The 21,833-nt window shown below is 43.5% G+C and overlaps 1 protein-coding gene across 1 annotated transcript; it reads left to right on the top strand.

Moving 5' to 3' along the window:
- Positions 1–439: 439 nt before the first annotated feature.
- On the top strand, positions 440–20,090 carry syn2a (synapsin IIa). The gene is made up of 11 exons (XM_068333905.1): positions 440–818; positions 15,516–15,573; positions 15,657–15,754; positions 15,866–16,022; positions 16,104–16,193; positions 16,285–16,347; positions 16,980–17,122; positions 17,210–17,284; positions 17,484–17,586; positions 17,714–17,860; positions 17,962–20,090. Exons 1-11 carry the CDS (start codon positions 475–477, stop codon positions 18,082–18,084), a joined length of 1,401 nt encoding a protein of 466 aa, XP_068190006.1. The 5' UTR covers positions 440–474; the 3' UTR covers positions 18,085–20,090.
- The last annotated feature ends 1,743 nt before the right edge of the window (positions 20,091–21,833 follow it).

The following is a 21,833-nucleotide window of genomic DNA, read 5'->3' as shown; positions in this document are numbered from 1 at the left end:
CAGGAAACGCCAGCAGGAGGACGGCGATGCAGATCAACGCTCTGATGATGGAAGCCTCGTTCTGAACGACGTGTGGGTGATGCCCCTGGGGCAGTAACAGAGATGGGGGAGGGGAGGGAGAGTGGAGGACAGGAGGAGGAAGGAGACGCAGAGCCGGAGCATCACAGCGAGCGACGGGATTGGCTGAGGGCGAGTGCAGCATCACTGCCGGTGGGGGGGGGGGCTCAGCTGGGAGGGAGTTTGCATTCAGAGCTCAGCCATTACGGCTGCACACCCACGACAGGACCGTCTCCTCCCCCCAGCTCCGGTCCGTCTCCACCCAGCTCCGGTCCGTCTCCTCCACCCAGCTCCAGTCCGTCTCCCCCCAGCTCCGGTCCGTCTCCCCCCAGCTCCGGTCAGTCTCCCCCCAGCTCCGGTCCGTCTCCCCCCAGCTCCGGTCCGTCTCCCCCCAGCTCCGGTCCGTCTCCTGCAGCCATGAATTATCTGCGCCGCCGTCTCTCTGACAGCACCTTCATCTCCAACCTGCCCAACGGCTACATGACCGACCTGCAGAGGCCTGAGCCGACGCAGCCTCCTCCACCCGCCTCCTCCTCCTCCACCACCGCCAGTTCTCCATCTGGGCCTCCACCTCCGGCCACAGCCCCCGCCCCGGAGAAGAAGACCCAGCCGGCTGCGTCCACTGGGGGAGGCTTCTTCAGCTCCATCACCAACGTGGTGAAGCAGACAGCCGCCTCGGCCGGCCTGGTGGAGCAGACCCAGGTCACGACACCCAAGAAGTTCAAGATCCTCCTGGTGATCGACGAGCCCCAGCAGGAGTGGTGAGACAGAAACACCAGCGCTCTGGTTTTATCTTCTGCTCCTCATGAGGTCCTCCGTTGTTCTGTCATGTTTAGAGTCTCCATCAGGAACCCTGCAGACGTGAATGGGCGACGCTCCTGTGGTTTGATGGTGCAGCGCACCAGCGCGCATCGTTCGGTTGCTGCTTGAGGAATGAATTATTGATCGTCAGCAGTAATACTCCAGCCTGTGTGTTGTTTACTGTAAGGCAGGAAAATCTATATCAGCTCATTTAGAATTTTGGAACAATAGAAGGTTTCATGATAGCTACCTGTAAAAAAAACATTTAACACAAATTATTATGATAACTATTCTTTAGCTGTGAGAACGGATTTCCCATTGGTTCACGGAGGCAGATAAAACGGCATTGCTGCTCCTCCATGTGCTGCACTAACATGGAGAATAATTCATGAAACTCATGCATGAGCTTCATTGGTTGATCATTAGTGACGTGCTGCAGGAAGGTAGGTAAACGTACAAACTGTAGACAAACTGAATGACATCATCCACATAGCTGTATGTCTCAGCCTGCTGGGAAAGCAAATGTCATTATTATTAAAAATGGCCCCCGATAAGCTGTTAAAGTGTCATGAAGACAAACGCTCAGCGTCCTGGGGGGGTCTTCCTCTCAGATCTTCGTCAACTCGCTGTGGAGTGAATGTGGCTTTAGACAGAGACACTAACCTCCTGTAAAGAATATAAATCTGTTACCACACGCCCTACGCTCCACAAAGCTCATTTATCTTTAAGCCATGTGTGGTAGAAACGTGTGTGGTAGAAACGTGTGTGGTAGAAACGTGTGTGGTAGAAGCGTGTGTGGTAGAAAAGTGTGTGGTAGAAACATGTGTGGTAGAAACATGTGTGGTAGAAACATGTGTGGTAGAAACATGTGTGGTAGAAACATGTGTGGTAGAAACGTGTGTGGTAGAAACATGTGGTAGAAACGTGTGTGGTAGAAACGTGTGTGGTAGAAACATGTGTGGTAGAAACATGTGTGATAGAAACGTGTGTGGTAGAAACATGTGGTAGAAACGTGTGTGGTAGAAACGTGTGTGGTAGAAACGTGTGTGGTAAAACGTGTGTGGTAGAAACGTGTGTGGTCGAAACGTGTGTGGTAGAAAAGTGTGTGGTAGAAACATGTGTGGTAGAAACATGTGTGGTAGAAACGTGTGTGGTAGAAACGTGTGTGGTAGAAACATGTGTGGTAGAAACATGTGTGATAGAAACGTGTGTGGTAGAAACATGTGGTAGAAACGTGTGTGGTAGAAACGTGTGTGGTAGAAACATGTGTGGTAGAAACATGTGTGGTAGAAACGTGTGTGGTAGAAACATGTGGTAGAAACGTGTGTGGTAGAAACGTGTGTGGTAGAAACGTGTGTGGTAGAAACGTATGTGGTAGAAACATGTGTGGTAGAAACATGTGTGGTAGATACATGGTTGGTAGAAACATGTTTGGTAGAAACATGTGGTAGAAACATGTGTGGTAAAAACATGTGTGGTAGAAACGTGTGTGGTAGAAACGTGTGTGGTAGAAGCATGTGGTAGAAACATGTGTGGTAGAAATGTGTGGTAGAAACGTGTGTGGTAGAAACGTGTGGTAGAAACGTGTGTGGTAGAAACATGTGTGGTAGAAACATGTGGGGTAGAAACATGTGGTAGAAACGTGTGGTAGAAACATGTGGTAGAAATATGTGGTAGAAACATGTGTGGTAGAAACGTGTGTGGTAGAAACATGTGTGGTAGAAACATGTGGTAGAAACGTGTGGTAGAAACTTGTTTGGTAGAAACGTGTGTGGTAGAAAGGTGTGTGGTAGAAACATGTGTGGTAGAAACATGTGGTAAAAACGTGTGTGGTAGAAACATGTGTGGTAGAAACGTTTGGTAGAAACATGTTTGGTAGAAACGTGTGTGGTAGAAAGATGTGTGGTAGAAAAATGTGGTAGAAACATGTGTGGTAGAAACATGTGGTAGAAACGTCTGGTAAAAAACGTGTGTGGTAGAAACATGTGTGGTAGAAACGTGTGGTAGAAACGTGTGTGGAAGAAACATGTGTGGTAGAAACGTGTGTGGTAGAAACGTGTGGTAGAAACATGTGTGGTAGAAACGTGTGTGGTAGAAACGTGTGTGGTAGAAACGTGTGTGGTAGAAACGTGTGGTAGAAACATGTGTGGTAGAAACGTGTGGTAGAAACATGTGTGGTAGAAACATGTGTGGTAGAAACATGTGTGGTAGAAACATATGTGGTAGAAACGTGTGTGGTAGAAACATGTGTGGTAGAAACATGTGGTAGAAACATGTGGTAGAAACATGTGGTAGAAACATGTGTGGTAGAAATGTGTGTGGTAGAAACATGTGGGGTAGAAACATGTGGTAGAAACGTGTGGTAGAAACATGTGGTAGAAATATGTGGTAGAAACATGTGTGGTAGAAACGTGTGTGGTGGAAACATGTGGTAGAAACGTGTGTGGTAGAAACGTGTGTGGTAGAAACGTGTGTGGTAGAAACGTGTGGTAGAAACATGTTTGGTAGAAACGTGTGGTAGAAACATGTGTGGTAGAAACATGTGTGGTAGAAACATGTGTGGTAGAAACATGTGTGGTAGAAACGTGTGTGGTAGAAACGTGTGGTAGAAACTTGTTTGGTAGAAACGTGTGTGGTAGAAACGGGTTTGGTAGAAACATGTGTGGTAGAAACATGTGGTAAAAACGTGTGTGGTAGAAACATGTGTGGTAGAAACATGTGGGGTAGAAACATGTGGTAGAAACGTGTGGTAGAAACAGGTTTGGTAGAAATATGTGGTAGAAACATGTGTGGTAGAAACGTGTGTGGTAGAAACATGTGGTAGAAACGTGTGTGGTAAAAACATGTGTGGTAGAAACATGTGTGGTAGAAACATGTGTGGTAGAAACATATGTGGTAGAAACATGTCTGGTAGAAACATGTTTGGCAGAAACGTGCGGTAGAAACATGTGTGGTAGAAACATGTGTGGTAGAAACGTGTGTGGTAGAAACGTGTGTGGTAGAAACATGTGTGGTAGAAACATTTTTGGTAGAAACATGTGGTAGAAACATGTGTGGTAGAAACATGTGTGGTAGAAACATGTGTGGTAGAAACGCGTGTGGTGGAAACGTGTGTTAGAAACGTGTGTGGTAGAAACGTGTGTGGTAGAAACATGTGTGGTAGAAACATGTGTGTTAGAAACATGTGGTAGATACATGTGTGGTAGAAACATGTGGTAGAAACGTGTGGTAGAAACATGTGTGGTAGAAACATGTGTGGTAGAAACATGTGTGGTAGAAACATGTGTGGTAGAAGCATGTGTGGTAGAAACATGTGTGGTAGAAACATGTGTGGTAGAAACGTGCGGTAGAAACATGTGTGGTAGAAACATGTTTGGTAGAAACGTGTGGTAGAAAGATGTGTGGTAGAAACATGTGTGGTAGAAACGTGTGTGGTAGAAACGTGTGGTAGAAACTTGTTTGGTAGAAACGTGTGTGGTAGAAACGGGTTTGGTAGAAACATGTGTGGTAGAAACATGTGGTAAAAACGTGTGTGGTAGAAACATGTGTGGTAGAAACGTGTGGTAGAAACATGTTTGGTAGAAACGTGTGGTAGAAAGATGTGTGGTAGAAACATGTGTGGTAGAAACATGTGTGGTAGAAACATGTGGTAGAAACGTGTGGTAGAAACGTGTGGTATAAACATGTGTGGTGGAAACGTGTGTGGTAAAATCGTGTGTGGTAGAAACGTGTGTGGTAGAAACGTGTGTGGTAGAAGCATGTGTGGTAGAAACATGCGTGGTAGAAACATGTGTGGTAGAAATGTGTGTGGTAGAAACATGTGTGGTAGAAACATGTGGTAGAATCATGTGTGGTAGAAACATGTGTGGTAGAAACGTGTGGTAGAAACATGTGGGGTAGAAACATGTGTGGTAGAAACATGTGTGGTAGAAACATGTGTGGTAGAAACATATGTGGTAGAAACGTGTGTGGTAGAAACATGTGTGGTAGAAACATGTGTAGTAGAAACATATGTGGTAGAAACGTGTGTGGTAGAAACATGTGTGGTAGAAACATGTGGTAGAAACGTGTGTGGTAGAAACGTGTGTGGTAGAAACGTGTGGTAGAAACATGTGTGGTAGAAACATGTGTGGTAGAAACGTGTGGTAGAAACATGTGTGGTAGAAACATGTGTGGTAGAAACATGTGTGGTAGAAACATATGTGGTAGAAATGTGTGTGGTAGAAACATGTGTGGTAGAAACATGTGTGGTAGAAACATGTGTGGTAGAAGCATGTGTGGTAGAAACATGTGTGGTAGAAACATGTGTGGCAGAAACGTGCGGTAGAAACATGTGTGGTAGAAACATGTGTGGTAGAAACATGTTTGGCAGAAACGTGCGGTAGAAACATGTGTGGTAAAAGGATGTGTGGTAGAAACATGTGGTAGAAACATGTGTGGTAGAAACATGTGTGGTAGAAACATGTGTGGTAGAAACGTGTGGTAGAAACATGTGTGGTGGAAACGTGTGTGGTAGAATCGTGTGTGGTAGAAACGTGTGTGGTAGAAACGTGTGTGGTAGAAACATGTGTGGTAGAAACATGTGGTAGAAACATGTGTGGTAGAAACATGTGTGGTAGAAACATGTGTGGTAGAAACATGTGTGGTAGAAACATGTGTGGTAGAAACGTGTGGTAGAAACATGTGTGGTAGAAACATGTGTGGTAGAAACGTGTGGTAGAAACATGTGTGGTAGAAACATGTGTGGTAGAAACATGTGTGGTAGAAACATGTGTGGTAGAAACGTATGTGGTAGAAACATGTGTGGTAGAAACATGTGTGGTAGATACATGGTTGGTAGAAACATGTTTGGTAGAAACATGTGGTAGAAACATGTGTGGTAAAAACATGTGTGGTAGAAACATGTGGTAGAAACATGTGGTAGAAACATGTGGTAGAAACATGTGTGGTAGAAATGTGTGTGGTAGAAACATGTGGGGTAGAAACATGTGGTAGAAACGTGTGGTAGAAACAGGTTTGGTAGAAATATGTGGTAGAAACATGTGTGGTAGAAACGTGTGTGGTGGAAACATGTGGTAGAAACGTGTGTGGTAGAAACGTGTGTGGTAGAAACGTGTGTGGTAGAAACATGTGGTAGAAACATGTGGTAGAAACATGTGTGGTAGAAACATGTGGTAGAAACATGTGTGGTAGAAACATGTGTGGTAGAAACATGTGGTAGAAACGTGTGGTAGAAACGTGTGGTGGAAACATGTGGTAGAAACATGTGTGGTAGAAACGTGTGTGGTAGAAGCGTGTGTGGTAGAAACATGTGTGGTAGAAACATGTGTGGTAGAAACGTGTGTGGTAGAAACATGTGTGGTAGAAACATGTGTGGTAGAAACGTGTGTGGTAGAAACATGTGTGGTAGAAACGTGTGGTAGAAAAATGTGTGGTAGAAACATGTGTGGTAGAAACATGTGTGGTAGAAACATGTGTGGTAGAAACATGTGTGGTAGAAACATGTGTGGTAGAAACATGTGTGGTAGAAACATATGTGGTAGAAACGTGTGTGGTAGAAACGTGTGTGGTAGAAACGTGTGTGGTAGAAACGTGTGGTAGAAACATGTTTGGTAGAAACGTGTGGTAGAAAGATGTGTGGTAGAAAGATGTGTGGTAGAAACATGTGGTAGAAACATGTGGTAGAAACATGTGTGGTAGAAACATGTGTGGTAGAAACATGTGGTAGAAACATGTGTGGTAGAAACATGTGGTAGAAACATGTGTGGTAGAAACATGTGTGGTAGAAACATATGTGGTAGAAACGTGTGTGGTAGAAACATGTGTGGTGGAAACATGTGGTAGAAACATGTGGTAGAAACATGTGTGGTAGAAATGTGTGTGGTAGAAACATGTGGGGTAGAAACATGTGGTAGAAACGTGTGGTAGAAACAGGTTTGGTAGAAATATGTGGTAGAAACATGTGTGGTAGAAACGTGTGTGGTGGAAACATGTGGTAGAAACGTGTGTGGTAGAAACGTGTGTGGTAGAAACGTGTGGTAGAAACATGTTTGGTAGAAACGTGTGGTAGAAAGATGTGTGGTAGAAAGATGTGTGGTAGAAACATGTGGTAGAAACATGTGGTAGAAACATGTGTGGTAGAAACATGTGGTAGAAACATGTGTGGTAGAAACATGTGTGGTAGAAACATGTGGTAGAAACGTGTGGTAGAAACGTGTGGTGGAAACATGTGGTAGAAACATGTGTGGTAGAAACGTGTGTGGTAGAAGCATGTGTGGTAGAAACATGTGTGGTAGAAACATGTGTGGTAGAAACGTGTGTGGTAGAAACATGTGTGGTAGAAACATGTGTGGTAGAAACGTGTGTGGTAGAAACATGTGTGGTAGAAACGTGTGGTAGAAAAATGTGTGGTAGAAACATGTGTGGTAGAAACATGTGTGGTAGAAACATGTGTGGTAGAAACATATGTGGTAGAAACGTGTGTGGTAGAAACATGTGTGGTAGAAACATGTGGTAGAAACATGTGGTAGAAACATGTGGTAGAAACGTGTGTGGTAGAAACGTGTGTGGTAGAAACATGTGGGGTAGAAACATGTGGTAGAAACGTGTGGTAGAAACAGGTTTGGTAGAAATATGTGGTAGAAACATGTGTGGTAGAAACGTGTGTGGTAGAAACATGTGGTAGAAACGTGTGTGGTAAAAACATGTGTGGTAGAAACATGTGTGGTAGAAACATGTGTGGTAGAAACATATGTGGTAGAAACATGTCTGGTAGAAACATGTTTGGCAGAAACGTGCGGTAGAAACATGTGTGGTAGAAACATGTGTGGTAGAAACATGTGTGGTAGAAACATTTTTGGTAGAAACATGTGGTAGAAACATGTGTGGTAGAAACATGTGTGGTAGAAACATGTGTGGTAGAAACGCGTGTGGTGGAAACGTGTGTTAGAAACGTGTGTGGTAGAAACGTGTGTGGTAGAAACATGTGTGGTAGAAACATGTGTGTTAGAAACATGTGGTAGATACATGTGTGGTAGAAACATGTGGTAGAAACGTGTGGTAGAAACATGTGTGGTAGAAACATGTGTGGTAGAAACATGTGTGGTAGAAACATGTGTGGTAGAAACGTGTGTGGTAGAAACATGTGTGGTAGAAACTTGTTTGGTAGAAACGTGTGTGGTAGAAACGGGTTTGGTAGAAACATGTGTGGTAGAAACATGTGGTAAAAACGTGTGTGGTAGAAAAATGTGTGGTAGAAACGTGTGGTAGAAACATGTTTGGTAGAAACGTGTTGTAGAAAGATGTGTGGTAGAAACATGTGTGGTAGAAACATGTGTGGTAGAAACATGTGGTAGAAACGTGTGGTAGAAACGTGTGGTATAAATATGTGTGGTGGAAACGTGTGGTAAAAACGTGTGTGGTAGAAAAATGTGTGGTAGAAACGTGTGGTAGAAACATGTTTGGTAGAAACGTGTGGTAGAAAGATGTGTGGTAGAAACATGTGTGGTAGAAACATGTGTGGTAGAAACATGTGTGGTAGAAACATGTGTGGTAGAAACATGTGGTAGAAACGTGTGGTAGAAACGTGTGGTATAAATATGTGTGGTAGAAACATGTGGTAAAAACGTGTGTGGTAGAAAAATGTGTGGTAGAAACGTGTGGTAGAAACATGTTTGGTAGAAGCGTGTGGTAGAAAGATGTGTGGTAGAAACATGTGTGGTAGAAACATGTGTGGTAGAAACATGTGGTAGAAACGTGTGGTAGAAACGTGTGGTATAAATATGTGTGGTGGAAACGTGTGTGGTAGAATCGTGTGTGGTAGAAACGTGTGTGGTAGAAACGTGTGTGGTAGAAGCATGTGTGGTAGAAACATGCGTGGTAGAAACATGTGTGGTAGAAATGTGTGTGGTAGAAACATGTGTGGTAGAAACATGTGGTAGAAACATGTGTGGTAGAAACATGTTTGGTAGAAACGTGTGGTAGAAACATGTGGGGTAGAAACATGTGTGGTAGAAACATGTGTGGTAGAAACATGTGTGGTAGAAACATGTGTGGTAGAAACATATGTGGTAGAAACGTGTGTGGTAGAAACATGTGTGGTAGAAACATGTGTAGTAGAAACATATGTGGTAGAAACGTGTGTGGTAGAAACATGTGTGGTAGAAACATGTGTGGTAGAAACATGTGGTAGAAACGTGTGTGGTAGAAACGTGTGTGGTAGAAACGTGTGGTAGAAACATGTGTGGTAGAAAAATGTGTGGTAGAAACGTGTGGTAGAAACATGTGTGGTAGAAACATGTGTGGTAGAAACATGTGTGGTAGAAACATATGTGGTAGAAATGTGTGTGGTAGAAACATGTGTGGTAGAAACATGTGTGGTAGAAACATGTGTGGTAGAAGCATGTGTGGTAGAAACATGTGTGGTAGAAACGTGTGGTAGAAACATGTGTGGTAGAAACATGTGTGGTAGAAACGTGTGGTAGAAACATGTGTGGTAGAAACATGTGTGGTAGAAACATGTGTGGTAGAAACATGTGTGGTAGAAACATGTGTGGTAGAAACATGTGTGGTAGAAACATATGTGGTAGAAACATGTGTGGTAGAAACATGTGTGGCAGAATCGTGTGTGGTAGAAACGTGTGTGGTAGAAACGTGTGTGGTAGAAACATGTGTGGTAGAAACATGTGTGGTAGAAACATATGTGGTAGAAACATGTGTGGTAGAAACATGTGTGGTAGAAACATGTGTGGTAGAAACATGTGTGGTAGAAACATGTGTGGTAGAAACATGTGTGGTAGAAACATGTGTGGTAGAAACATATGTGGTAGAAACATGTGTGGTAGAAACATGTGTGGTAGAAACATGTGTGGTAGAAACATGTGTGGTAGAAACATGTGTGGTAGAAACATGTGTGGTAGAAACATATGTGGTAGAAACATGTGTGGTAGAAACATGTGTGGCAGAATCGTGTGTGGTAGAAACGTGTGTGGTAGAAACGTGTGTCGTAGAAGCATGTGTGGTAGAAACATGCGTGGTAGAAACATGTGTGGTAGAAACGTGTGTGGTAGAAACATGTGTGGTAGAAACGTGTGGTAGAAACATGTGTGGTAGAAACATGTGTGGTAGAAACGTGTGGTAGAAACATGTGTGGTAGAAACATGTGTGGTAGAAACATGTGTGGTAGAAACATGTGTGGTAGAAACATGTGTGGTAGAAACATGTGTGGTAGAAACATGTGTGGTAGAAACATGTGTGGTAGAAACATGTGTGGTAGAAACATATGTGGTAGAAACGTGTGTGGTAGAAACATGTGTGGTAGAAACATGTGTGGTAGAAACATGTGGTAGAAACATGAGGTAGAAACGTGTGTGGTAGAAACGTGTGGTAGAAACATGTGTGGTAGAAACATGTGTGGTAGAAACGTGTGGTAGAAACATGTGTGGTAGAAACATGTGTGGTAGAAACATGTGTGGTAGAAACATATGTGGTAGAAACGTGTGTGGTAGAAACATGTGTGGTAGAAACATGTGTGGTAGAAACATATTGTAGAAACATGTGGTAGAAATGTGTGTGGTAGAAACGTGTGTGGTAGAAACATGTGTGGTAGAAACATGTATGGTAGAAACATGTGTGGTAGAAACATGTGGTAGAAACGTGTGGTACAAACAGGTTTGGTAGAAATATGTGGTAGAAACATGTGTGGTAGAAACATGTGTGGTAGAAACATGTGTGGTAGAAACATGTGTGGTAGAAACATGTGTGGTAGAAACATGTGGTAAAAACGTGTGTGGTAGAAACAGGTTTGGTAGAAATATGTGGTAGAAACATGTGTGGTAGAAACGTGTGTGGTAGAAACGTGTGTGGTAGAAACATGTGTGGTAGAAACATGTGTGGTAGAAACATTTTTGGTAGAAACATGTGGTAGAAACATGTGTGGTAGAAACATGTGGTAGAAACATACGGTAGAAACATGTGTGGTAGAAACATGTGTGGTAGAAACATGTGTGGTAGAAACATGTGGTAGAAACGTGTGGTAGAAACGTGTGCGATAAACATGTGTGGTGGAAACGTGTGTGGTAGAATCGTGTGTGGTAGAAACATATGTGGTAGAAACGTGTGTGGTAGTAACATGTGTGGTAGAAACGTGTGTGGTAGAAACATGTGGTAGAAACGTGTGTGGTAAAAACATGTGTGGTAGAAACGTGTGTGGTAGAAACATGTGTGGTAGAAACATGTGTGGTAGAAACATATGTGGTAGAAACGTGTGTGGTAGAAACATGTGTGGTAGAAACATGTGTGGTAGAAACATATTGTAGAAACATGTGGTAGAAATGTGTGTGGTAGAAACGTGTGTGGTAGAAACATGTGTGGTAGAAACATGTATGGTAGAAACATGTGTGGTAGAAACATGTGTGGTAGAAACATGTGTGGTAGAAACATGTGTGGTAGAAACATGTGTGGTAGAAACGTGTGTGGTAGAAACATGTGTGGTAGAAACATGTGGTAAAAACGTGTGTGGTAGAAACAGGTTTGGTAGAAATATGTGGTAGAAACATGTGTGGTAGAAACGTGTGTGGTAGAAACGTGTGTGGTAGAAACGTGTGTGGTAGAAACATGTGTGGAAGAAACATGTGGTAAAAACATGTCTGGTAGAAACATGTTTGGCAGAAACGTGCGGTAGAAACATGTGTGGTAAAAACATGTGTGGTAGAAACATGTGTGGTAGAAACATGTGTGGTAGAAACGCGTGTGGTAGAAACGTGTGTGGTAGAAACATGTGTGGTAGAAACATTTTTGGTAGAAACATGTGGTAGAAACATGTGTGGTAGAAAGATGTGTGGTAGAAACATTTTTGGTAGAAACATGTGGTAGAAACATGTGGTAGAAACATGTGGTAGAAATGTGTGATAGAAACGTGTGTGGTAGAAACATATGTGGTAGAAACGTGTGTGGTAAAAACATGTGTGGTAGAAAAATCTGTGGTAGAAACGTGTGTGGTAGAAACGTGTGTGGTAGAAACATGTGTGGAAAAAACATGTTTGGCAGAAACGTTTGGTAGAAACATGTGTGGTAAAAACATGTGTGGTAGAAACATGTGGTAGAAACATGTGTGGTAGAAACATGTGGTAGAAACATGTGGTAGAAACATGTGTGGTAGAAACATGTGTGGTAGAAACATGTGTGGTAGAAACATGTGTGGTAGAAACATGTGTGGTAGAAACATGTGGGGTAGAATCATGTGGTAGAAACGTGTGTGGTGGAAACGTGTGTGGTAGAATCGTGTGTGGTAGAAACGTGTGTGGTAGAAACGTGTGTGGTAGAAGCATGTGTGGTAGAAACATGCGTGGTAGAAACATGTGTGGTAGAAACGTGTGTGGTAGAAACATGTGTGGTAGAAACATGTGTGGTAGAAACATGTGTGGTAGAAACGTGTGGTATAAACATGTGTGGTGGAAATGTGTGTGGTAGAATCGTGTGTGGTAGAAACGTGTGTGGTAGAAACGTGTGTGGTAGAAACATGTGTGGTAGAAACATGTGGTAGAAACATGTGTGGTAGAAACATGTGTGGTAGAAACATGTGTGGTAGAAACATGTGTGGTAGAAACATGTGTGGTAGAAACGTGTGGTAGAAACATGTGTGGTAGAAACATGTGTGGTAGAAACGTGTGGTAGAAACATGTGTGGTAGAAACATGTGTGGTAGAAACATGTGTGGTAGAAACATGTGTGGTAGAAACATATGTGGTAGAAACGTGTGTGGTAGAAACATGTGTGGTAGAAACATGTGTGGTAGAAACATGTGTGGTAGAAACATGTGGTAGAAACATGTGGTAGAAACGTGTGTGGTAGAAACGTGTGGTAGAAACATGTGTGGTAGAAACATGTGTGGTAGAAACGTGTGGTAGAAACATGTGTGGTTGAAACATGTGTGGTAGAAACATGTGTGGTAGAAACATATGTGGTAGAAACGTGTGTGGTAGAAACATGTGTGGTAGAAACATGTGTGGTAGAAACATATTGTAGAAACATGTGGTAGAAATGTGTGTGGTAGAAACGTGTGTGGTAGAAACATGTGTGGTAGAAACATGTGTGGTAGAAACATGTCTGGTAGAAACATGTGGTAGAAACATGTGGTAGAAACGTGTGTGGTAAAAACATGTGTGGTAGAGACGTGTGTGGTAAAAACGTGTGGTAGAAACATGTGTGGTAGAAACATGTGTGGAAGAAACATGTGTGGTAGAAACATGTGTGGTAGAAACATGTGTGGTAGAAACATGTGTGGTAGAAACATGTGGTAGAAACATGTGTGGTAGAAACATGTGGTAGAAACGTGAGGTAGAAACGTGTGGTAGAAACGTGTGTGGTAGAAACATGTTTGGTAGAAACATGTGTGGTAGAAACATGTGTGGAAGAAACATGTGTGGTAGAAACATGTGTGGTAGAAACGTGTGTGGTAGAAACATGTGTGGTAGAAACATGTGTAGTCGAAACATGTTTGGTAGAAACATGTGTGGTATAAACATGTGTGGAAGAAACATGTGTGGTAGAAACATGTGTGGTAGAAACATGTGTGGTAGAAACATGTGGTAGAAACGTGTGGTAGAAACGTGTGGTAGAAACGTGTGTGGAAGTCACGGAAGTCAGAGACTCACAGAACGTAGCACACTTCAGGATGCTGTCAGCCAATAGGATGTGAGTACGAAATCACGTGACTGCCTACTAAAAATCCACGATGAGGTGAAGTCGTGAGCGTTGATGCACGAATGCACGAGGGAACACTGTAATTGAGAACGACGTAACTCCAAACAACGCAGTTGGTGGTTTACCTGTACAGTATCATCTCATCCAATCAGAGCGCGGGGTCACAGAACAGAGGCCTCTGCTGGATGAGTCTCATCCAGAGGTTTGTTCCACCCCATAAATGACTCTCAGCCGGGGTGGCAGGCGTCTCCACATTCACTCCATCGTGTTGCTCGATGTGAAACAGACCGACTCCAGGTCCTTACATTTGGTTCAAAATGACCAGAATGCACCGGGTGTGTTTAAAGTGAAACTGTGACAGGAATGTTTCATCCTATGAGCTTCAGCTGATCCAGCATTGATGGTGTGTGAGCGAGAACATTAAGCAGGCCGAGCGATGAGACCATAGGATTCAGGAGGAGTGGAGGCCCCCCCTCAGGAGGGAAGCATCTGGGGGAGAAACACTCTGATGGCAGACGGTAACGCTGCAGCGCCTGCATAACTTTAATGTTGTCTTTCTCTTCAAATCACAGGAGAGGGACCTCTACTACTGTTTTTTTAGCGTTCCAATCACATCTTTAATTCAGTTTAGGAGAACCGTCATGGTACTGCAGATTAATGATCCACTTTCCCTGAGTGAGCGGTGGGGGCCCAGTGCCCAGAGACCGTCCACTTCCAGGGTTTGGAACCAGACTCATTTCTTGTGGGTGAAAGATAATTCAAGGACAACAGAGTCGCTGTGATGCTCATATTCACTCGCTGGCAGATGGTGTTGGACGTCTTTAACAGACATCTTTAGTGGTTTCTGTGCTTGACTGTGAGAGACGAGGATGCAGAAGACAGGGCTAGATGGAGGCAACTGATTCGCTGTGGCGACCCCTGAAGGGAAAAGCCCAAAGGAGAAGAAGAAGTGGTTTCTATGCTTGGAACTGGATGGATAGCTTAGCACAGAGCTCCGTCCACCAGCTGAATATTAAACTCCAAAAGACAAAATGAACCGTCTTTGTTTCAAGGGGCAGCGGCGCAGAAACTGTCTCATCCTGCAGGACCAACCTGGCAGAGTCTCATCGCTGTACAGACGGCTTTTCATTTTCAGAGGATGATTCAAAGTTTAATGCTTGTTTTCCTCCACAGCCAAGAGGAACCCCGTGTTCTGATCTGATTGGGGGGGGGTATTCATTCAGTCTTATCTCCGCGGTGAATAGGCAGAGCAAACGGCGATGAAAGCAGAGCCTACAAAGGTGGCCTCGCTGCACAGGGCTTTGAATTCAAGTGCTTGAACAGGCAGACATAGAAACCAAAATGAAACGTCGTCCATGGCAACCGGAGGAAGTAAAGGAGTCTTTATTAGTATTGATTTACTGGAGTTCCTCCTCGTCATTAATTCTGTCAGAGCCGACATCGTCAGGTCAGAAAAGAAACTGGAGACACTTGAACTCATCGTGCCGCTCGTGGGATGTTAATGATCCATCTCCATCCACCAGGAGACATTTTCCACTCGTAACGAGATCCAAAGGAAGACAGGGACGTGTTGGTGGTTTTTATTCAATCTGAAAAGACAGGCTCTTTTTAAAAAGCCCTGAATCATATCATGTAATTCTCTGAAACTGTAAATTCAGTCTTTTTCAAAGAAATCCCCTCATTGCATCATAACTCATAAAATAGTTAGTGGGGCGGTACGAAGTGAATATTTACATCTGTGTTTCTGCAGTGAAGGGCAACTCAAACGTGTTGTTCTGTTTTATCACTAACATGATAAAACGTTGGATTGAATGGAGTGTCACCTGTGTGACATTATATTCAACAATAATTCGAAATGATGTAAAGTGATTTTTACTGAATGCTAAACTTGCTCCAGAAATCTACAGTTGATTGCATTACAGGTAAATATATTCCGTGTTTTTCATTTTAATCCAGGGTGAAATTGTTCCGGGGGAAGAAGGTCCATGGAGATTATGACGTCAGGGTGGAGCAGGTATGTGAGATGTTCAGTGATGTTCAGCTGGAGTGCTGAGGTAGAACAGAATAATGGAGCTTCTCCCGTCTTCACGTCCTCAGGCTGAATTCAGCGAGATCAACGTCACGGCTCACGCTAACGCTAACGGGGGCTGCAACGTGAACATGCAGGTGTTCAGAAACGGAACAAAGGTCATGAGGTGAGGCGCAGACACAGAACCGTTAGAAGCATCCTGATCAATAGATGCGGGACATGTGGACAGGCTAACTGAACAGCGTTTTCTTTTCATCTCTGCCATAATTCTATTTAGGTCTTTCAAACCAGACTTCGTCCTCATTCGTCAACACGCCTTCAGTATGACCCACAATGAAGATTTCCGCAATCTGATCATCGGCCTGCAGTACGGAGGCGTTCCGAGCATCAACTCCCTGTCCTCCATCTACAACCTGTGTGACAAGCCGTGGGCGGTAGGAGCTCAGCAGACACAGCCGTTCTAAGGGGGCAGTAATGATCTGTGTGGAGGAACTCATGGTGTGTTCTGTGTCCAGTTTGCCCAACTCATCAACACCCACAGGAAGCTGGGGGCCGACAAGTTCCCTCTGATCGAGCAGACCTTCTACCCGAACTACAAGGAGATGGTGAGAACCCGTCATCACCTACTTCCTGTCAAAAGTTAAATTCACAATCTAAGGCAGCCTGTAAGGCAATAAATGTTCTCTCTCACGTCAGGTCAGCATGCCATCGTTCCCTGTTGTTGTGAAGATTGGACACGCCCACTCCGGCGTTGGAAAGGTGCAGATTTTTTCTGTCATTTTGTGATATGAAAGAAGGCCTTTCATCGTTTTGTTCCAGGGATTTTAGTTTAGTTGTATCTGCAGCTAAACCTCGACTGACGCGTCTGGAGTTACGTCGTTCTCCATTAGACGGAAAAATAAACAAGTTGACGTCATTTTCCTCCACTTTACGTCTGTCTGCCACAAATACTGGAATCATTATGTAACTAGTAAACCATTTAAACCCCATAATATCATGTTACTGTATGATAAATCAGAATAAAACATATTGTTAGCCCGTAGCAACCCCAGTGACCCACTAAGAGGAAGAAGCAGCTGAAGACGAGACGAAGACGTTTTTTTCTGTTCTATGTTAAAAAATAAAATTTGTCAGTTTAAAATAGATTCATATTAACTAAATATTATTAAAACACGTTTATTAATAAAGTTCAGTACAGAAGTGAATGGTTAGCTAAAGGTTAGCCTGGAGACGAGTTCATTCGACTTACGACACGTCTCCTGGAACTGGTTAACAACGTAAGACGAGGTTTACCTGTGAGGTAAGTCAAGACTATTAGCCTCCGAGCGCCAATGAAACGCTGGAATCCACAGTATTGTTGTTTGTGTCTCACATGTTTGTCTTGTGTACAGGTGAAGGTGGACAATCACAGTAAGTTCCAGGACATAGCCAGTGTCGTGGCTTTAACCCAGACGTACACCACCACAGAACCGCTGGTCGACTCCAAGTACGACATCCGAATCCAGAAGATCGGCATGGACTACAAGGCCTACATGTGTGTAGGAACACACCTTTCTCACCCAAACATTACCAGAGAAGTGAAATGGAAATAGTTGAAACGGATGTGCTTTACCTGCATTAGGAGGACGTCGATATCTGGGAACTGGAAGACCAACACTGGCTCGGCTATGCTGGAACAGGTGGCCATGACCGACAGGTGAGTGTTGGATGAGGATCCTGCCCTCAGGTCATGTAAAGGTGGTTGTTTGTTTTTCGTGTGGTTCCACGGCGGCCGGAATGTTCCCCGCCTCTCCCCGGAAGTCCACTGGGATAGGCTCCATCAACCCCCGTGACCCGCGAAGGCAGAAGTGGCGGTGAAGATGAATGAAGGAATGTCTTCTGTGGTGTTTTCGTAGGTACAAACTGTGGGTGGACACCTGCTCTGAGATTTTCGGGGGTCTGCATATTTGTGCTGTCAAAGCGATTCATGGGAAAGATGGCAGAGACTACATCACAGAGGTGTGACTCCCTGACCCCAGGTCAAATGCATAGTGTAGAGGGTATAGTGTAGAGGCATTAATGATTGGGTGACGCTTATGTCCCGTGTCTTTGTGTCTTTGCTCTGACCGTCCTCCTCGCGGGGCAGGTGGTCGGCTCCTCCATGCCCCTGGTTGGGGAGCACCAGGCCGAGGACCGGCAGCTCATCGCCGACATGGTTCTGGCAGAAATGAATCTGTTAGCAGAGAACGAGGCCAACGCCCCCCAGAGACCGACCACCATGCAGCCGTCCCAGGTAGGTGGACCGCCCCGGGGGAGGCAGCCAGTTTCAGTTTGGGGTCGTCGTTCATCTCCTGTCTGTATTACCACATATTTGACACAACTGTTTTTTTTCAGGGAAGTGGTCAAAAGGGAGAGGTCACTGGTGAACCCATCAAGAACCCGTCTCAAGGTTGTCTGCAGTACATTCTTGACTGTAATGGTGTTGCAGTGGGTCAAAAACCAGTCCAGGCCAACTGAGTACCTCAGGAGAACGTCTCAGACGACAGTGAGGACCCTGAGCTGAACACGATGTGTGTGTTATTGTGTTTGAGTTGCGATGGCGAGGATCAGTTCTTTGTGAGGTGAGCTGATGCAGCAGAGCGCTGGCCTGGACTGTGTTTTCTCCTCTATGCAGTGTCAAATGTACTGTCTATGCGTTACCCTGTTGATTTGTGTGCTTGTGTAGGTCACCCATGTTCCACTAGATGTTCCTTTCTTTCCTTTGGGGCTGTTGTTGACGTATTAAGCAGATTGTGCCTACACTGAGTTCAGTGCCGCTCTGTGCTGCCCGTTTAGACCCAGCAATCAATCCTTTACTTCTGATTTCTACTTTGATGTGTACCTTAAATATCGTTCAAACTCTGGACCATTGTGCAGTTTGAAGTTTGTGTATATCTCAGTGTGTGTAAAGTACGTGAGTGTGTATGACTGTAGTGGTGATTATTTTCCTATAATAGATATTTTATTTTTGTTTTGCATGATTGATACAAAGGCAAGTCCATTCCTATTCTGATCAGGTGGGATGTTCACGCTGTTTAAACCAGGCTGTGTTCCCTGTGATTCATTCATTCATGCGAATTGTGAATGTGTCATAACAAATCCATACTATATGAATTCAGATAGATTTGTTACCAAACATGCATTATCATGGTAGATATGGCAGTGTTCTCTTCTGCATATAGTCAATACAATAGAGACATACAGCATGTGGCCTTTCTTAAACTTATTTTTTCATCTATAGTGTCACCAACAGAGATTATGTAGAGTAATTTTAGGATAGCTATCAACACATAAAAAATATTACAATTATTAAAGGTTTTATTGTATAAGAAGTTGTGCAGGCGTGTGCACACAACTTCAATATATTTGTATAATTTTAAACCAAAGATTAAATTTGCTTTCAATCAGTCTTTGCATTCCAGTAACTTTCAATGTAAATATGGGAAAGGGGACCGTTAAACCTGCCGTTTCCTTACAGAATGTGTTCCTAACTGCCTGTGAAACACCTGGGTGGATAACGCTGAGGCAGGATTACAACCAATAACGAAATAATGTGTAATGCATGGGACGCCACTGAATGCCAGGCATAACGTCCCCCAGCTCCACATATCAACTACCCTGTTGGTGTTGCCATGGCAACTAGTTCACTACAGTTTAGTGTGGACTCTCCCTGTGTTACTGCCACTCAAAAGATTCAATGCGTTTCCTCTCACGGTACAGACAACCCTGTGAGCTGATGGAAAGTGCAATACAAACTTTTTTTTAATACTTTTATATAATGCTTTTATTTTTAAATCAGATCTTCCATCAAATTAATTCATACAGCTATAGTCACCTATTGTGAAAGCATCTTCACACGGATGTCACAATCGCGTGGTTGTCGTACCGTGGCTTTCGTGGAGGTCACTTCATATCTAATATCCTAAATGGTGAAACAGCTAAACAGTAACCAAATCAACTGTAAAAAGAAGCCTGTACCATTTCCCAACAGCCTGTATGTTCCTATAATATCCATTATGTTCAGCAAGCTTTACGTGTAATACTTTTCTGAGTGGTATAAAGTGCCATTGTGTCTGTGAGTGTATCCTTGTGAAAGCCATGCCTGAGGCTTCATGAATGTGTTGTTCTGTTTAAGAGGAAATATGCCATGACATTGATTTCCAAGGGAGGAACATGCAGAGGTACAGCTAGCGTGTGCTTTGGCCTTGACTTAATGAGTGCGACTGAGAATTTGAGAAATTGTACCTAGATGTGTTTTGTGGAGGTGAAACCTCGACCTTCAGACGTGCAGGACTGTGACCAGACAGATGCTAACATGTGAATTTACAAGCAGTGACTGTTTAAACCAAGAGCGGATTACAATATAATGTGGTCAAACTTTGCTTCTGGATATTTCCCCTCTGTCACTGGCAATAAAGCTTCCTTTGCAATAAAAGTCTGATCTGTGTCATGGTATGTGTTTTATGAGCAGCACCATCCTAATGGTTCAGGTGCTCAGCCTCAGCTGCACACTATCTGTAATGTGAGTAACGGCACCTCTTGTACAAAATGATTGAACCAAAAAAATGTGGGTAGGACAAAAAAAAGGTTTATCTTTTCATTTGGAAACAGATTATGCATCCACCACATTTCTTACATCACAGGTAGTCCTCTACCTACGAACACAAGTGGTTCTGAGAGGTTGTTCGTAAGCTGAATTGTTCGTAAGTCATTGTTAAATTTCAATCTATAATCTCCAATTGAGGTCATTTAAATGTCATTATACTCTAAATATTACAATTACAGGACATTTAAACACCACATAATGAAATACAGACGCAGGTCGTCTCAAGTTAAGTTGTTCTCGATTATATGTAGGGTTAAAAAAAAAAGAAATTCAAGATGCACGGTCATTCCCCACATGAACAATGGAGTCCCCCGTTGGAGCACTATTCAGCACCCCCCCGGGACTCCAAGAAGGCCACACCTGTCCCTGACCTGAAGGCGCTGAGCTGTGGGGCTATCAGCAAGCCCCCACCAGCCCACCACCTCTCACCTTGGGCAACAAGGTGTCTGTGGTTCCACATTAATAGTTCAGATGACAAAATATTGTCCTCCTGCATCCCTGTTACATGACTTAATGTATGGTTCCATTGCTCCATTTTTATCTGTTCACATCCACGTGTATTTCTTCTCCACTTCACCATCTCAATCTGCCTGTTTAGGAGGTTTAATTCTGGGGAAGAATAAAATACACTAGAACGAAGTCAGCAACAGTCGGCTAAACTACCCAAATACCACTCACGTTGTGTCACAGTAAACCCTTACCTACCCCCCTCCCAGACCAGCACCAGCATATCGCATAGGATGAAAGAGACTGTTGGAAGTGTTCATTTTGATAAACATGGACATTATTGTACCTCTGGATTAATTAAAACATAATACGACATTTTTTTTTAATAACCGAGGGTATGAATTGAAACAATCACCAACATTGTGTATTGGTACAGAGCTCCTTGCTGCCACCTGGTGATGGATGGAGGCAGAACAGGGCTTCAGACTGCATTCAGCGTTCTGGTTATATAATCATTCACTTCATTTAATGACATAATGTCCTCTGTCCTCTGTACTTCTCTATCAACATCCTCAAAGCAAATACTGCATCTGTAGTACTGGTTTTTGGCATGAAACCATACTGCTGCTCACAAATGTTCACTTCTGCCCTTAGTCTAGCTTCCACTACTCTCTCCCATAACTTCATTGTATGGCTCATCAGCTTTATTCCTCTGTAGTTGCCACAACTCTGCACGTCTCCCTTGTTCTTAAAAATGGGCACCAGCACACTTCTCCTCCATTCCTCAGGCATCTTCTCACTATCCAAGATCCTGTTGAACAACCCAGTCAGAAACTCTACTGCCACCTCTCCTAGACACTTCCATACCTTTACAGGTATATCATCAGGACCGACTGCCTTTCCACTCTTCATCCTCTTCAATGCCCTCCTCACTTCATCCTGACTGATCTTTGCTACTTCCTGGTTCACAACAGTCACCTCTTCTAGTCTTTGTTCTCTCTCATTTTCCACGTTCATCAACTCTTCAAAGTACTCTTTCCATCTTCCCATCACACTGCAGCTAAAGTGATCAGGGAGACAGGTAGGAAAGTACTTTGTGTGTCATCTGGAAGGAAAGTAGATAAGGAGACTTGGTGGTGGAATGAACTAGCTTCAGACTCATCACTCTATCTGA

This window comes from Antennarius striatus, chromosome 2 (assembly GCF_040054535.1).
Source record: "Antennarius striatus isolate MH-2024 chromosome 2, ASM4005453v1, whole genome shotgun sequence".
NCBI lineage: Eukaryota > Metazoa > Chordata > Actinopteri > Lophiiformes > Antennariidae > Antennarius > Antennarius striatus.
Note: the sequence above shows the minus strand (reverse complement) of the source record. Positions and strands in the feature narration are given on the sequence as shown.

Coding starts and splice junctions, on each gene's coding strand:
- syn2a (XM_068333905.1), top strand. CDS start 475: ATGAATTATCTGCGCCGCCGTCTCTCTGACAGCACCTTCATCTCCAAC. Junction 819..15,515: donor GACGAGCCCCAGCAGGAGTG/GTGAGACAGAAA, acceptor ATTTTAATCCAG/GGTGAAATTGTTCCGGGGGA. Junction 15,755..15,865: donor AACGGAACAAAGGTCATGAG/GTGAGGCGCAGA, acceptor AATTCTATTTAG/GTCTTTCAAACCAGACTTCG.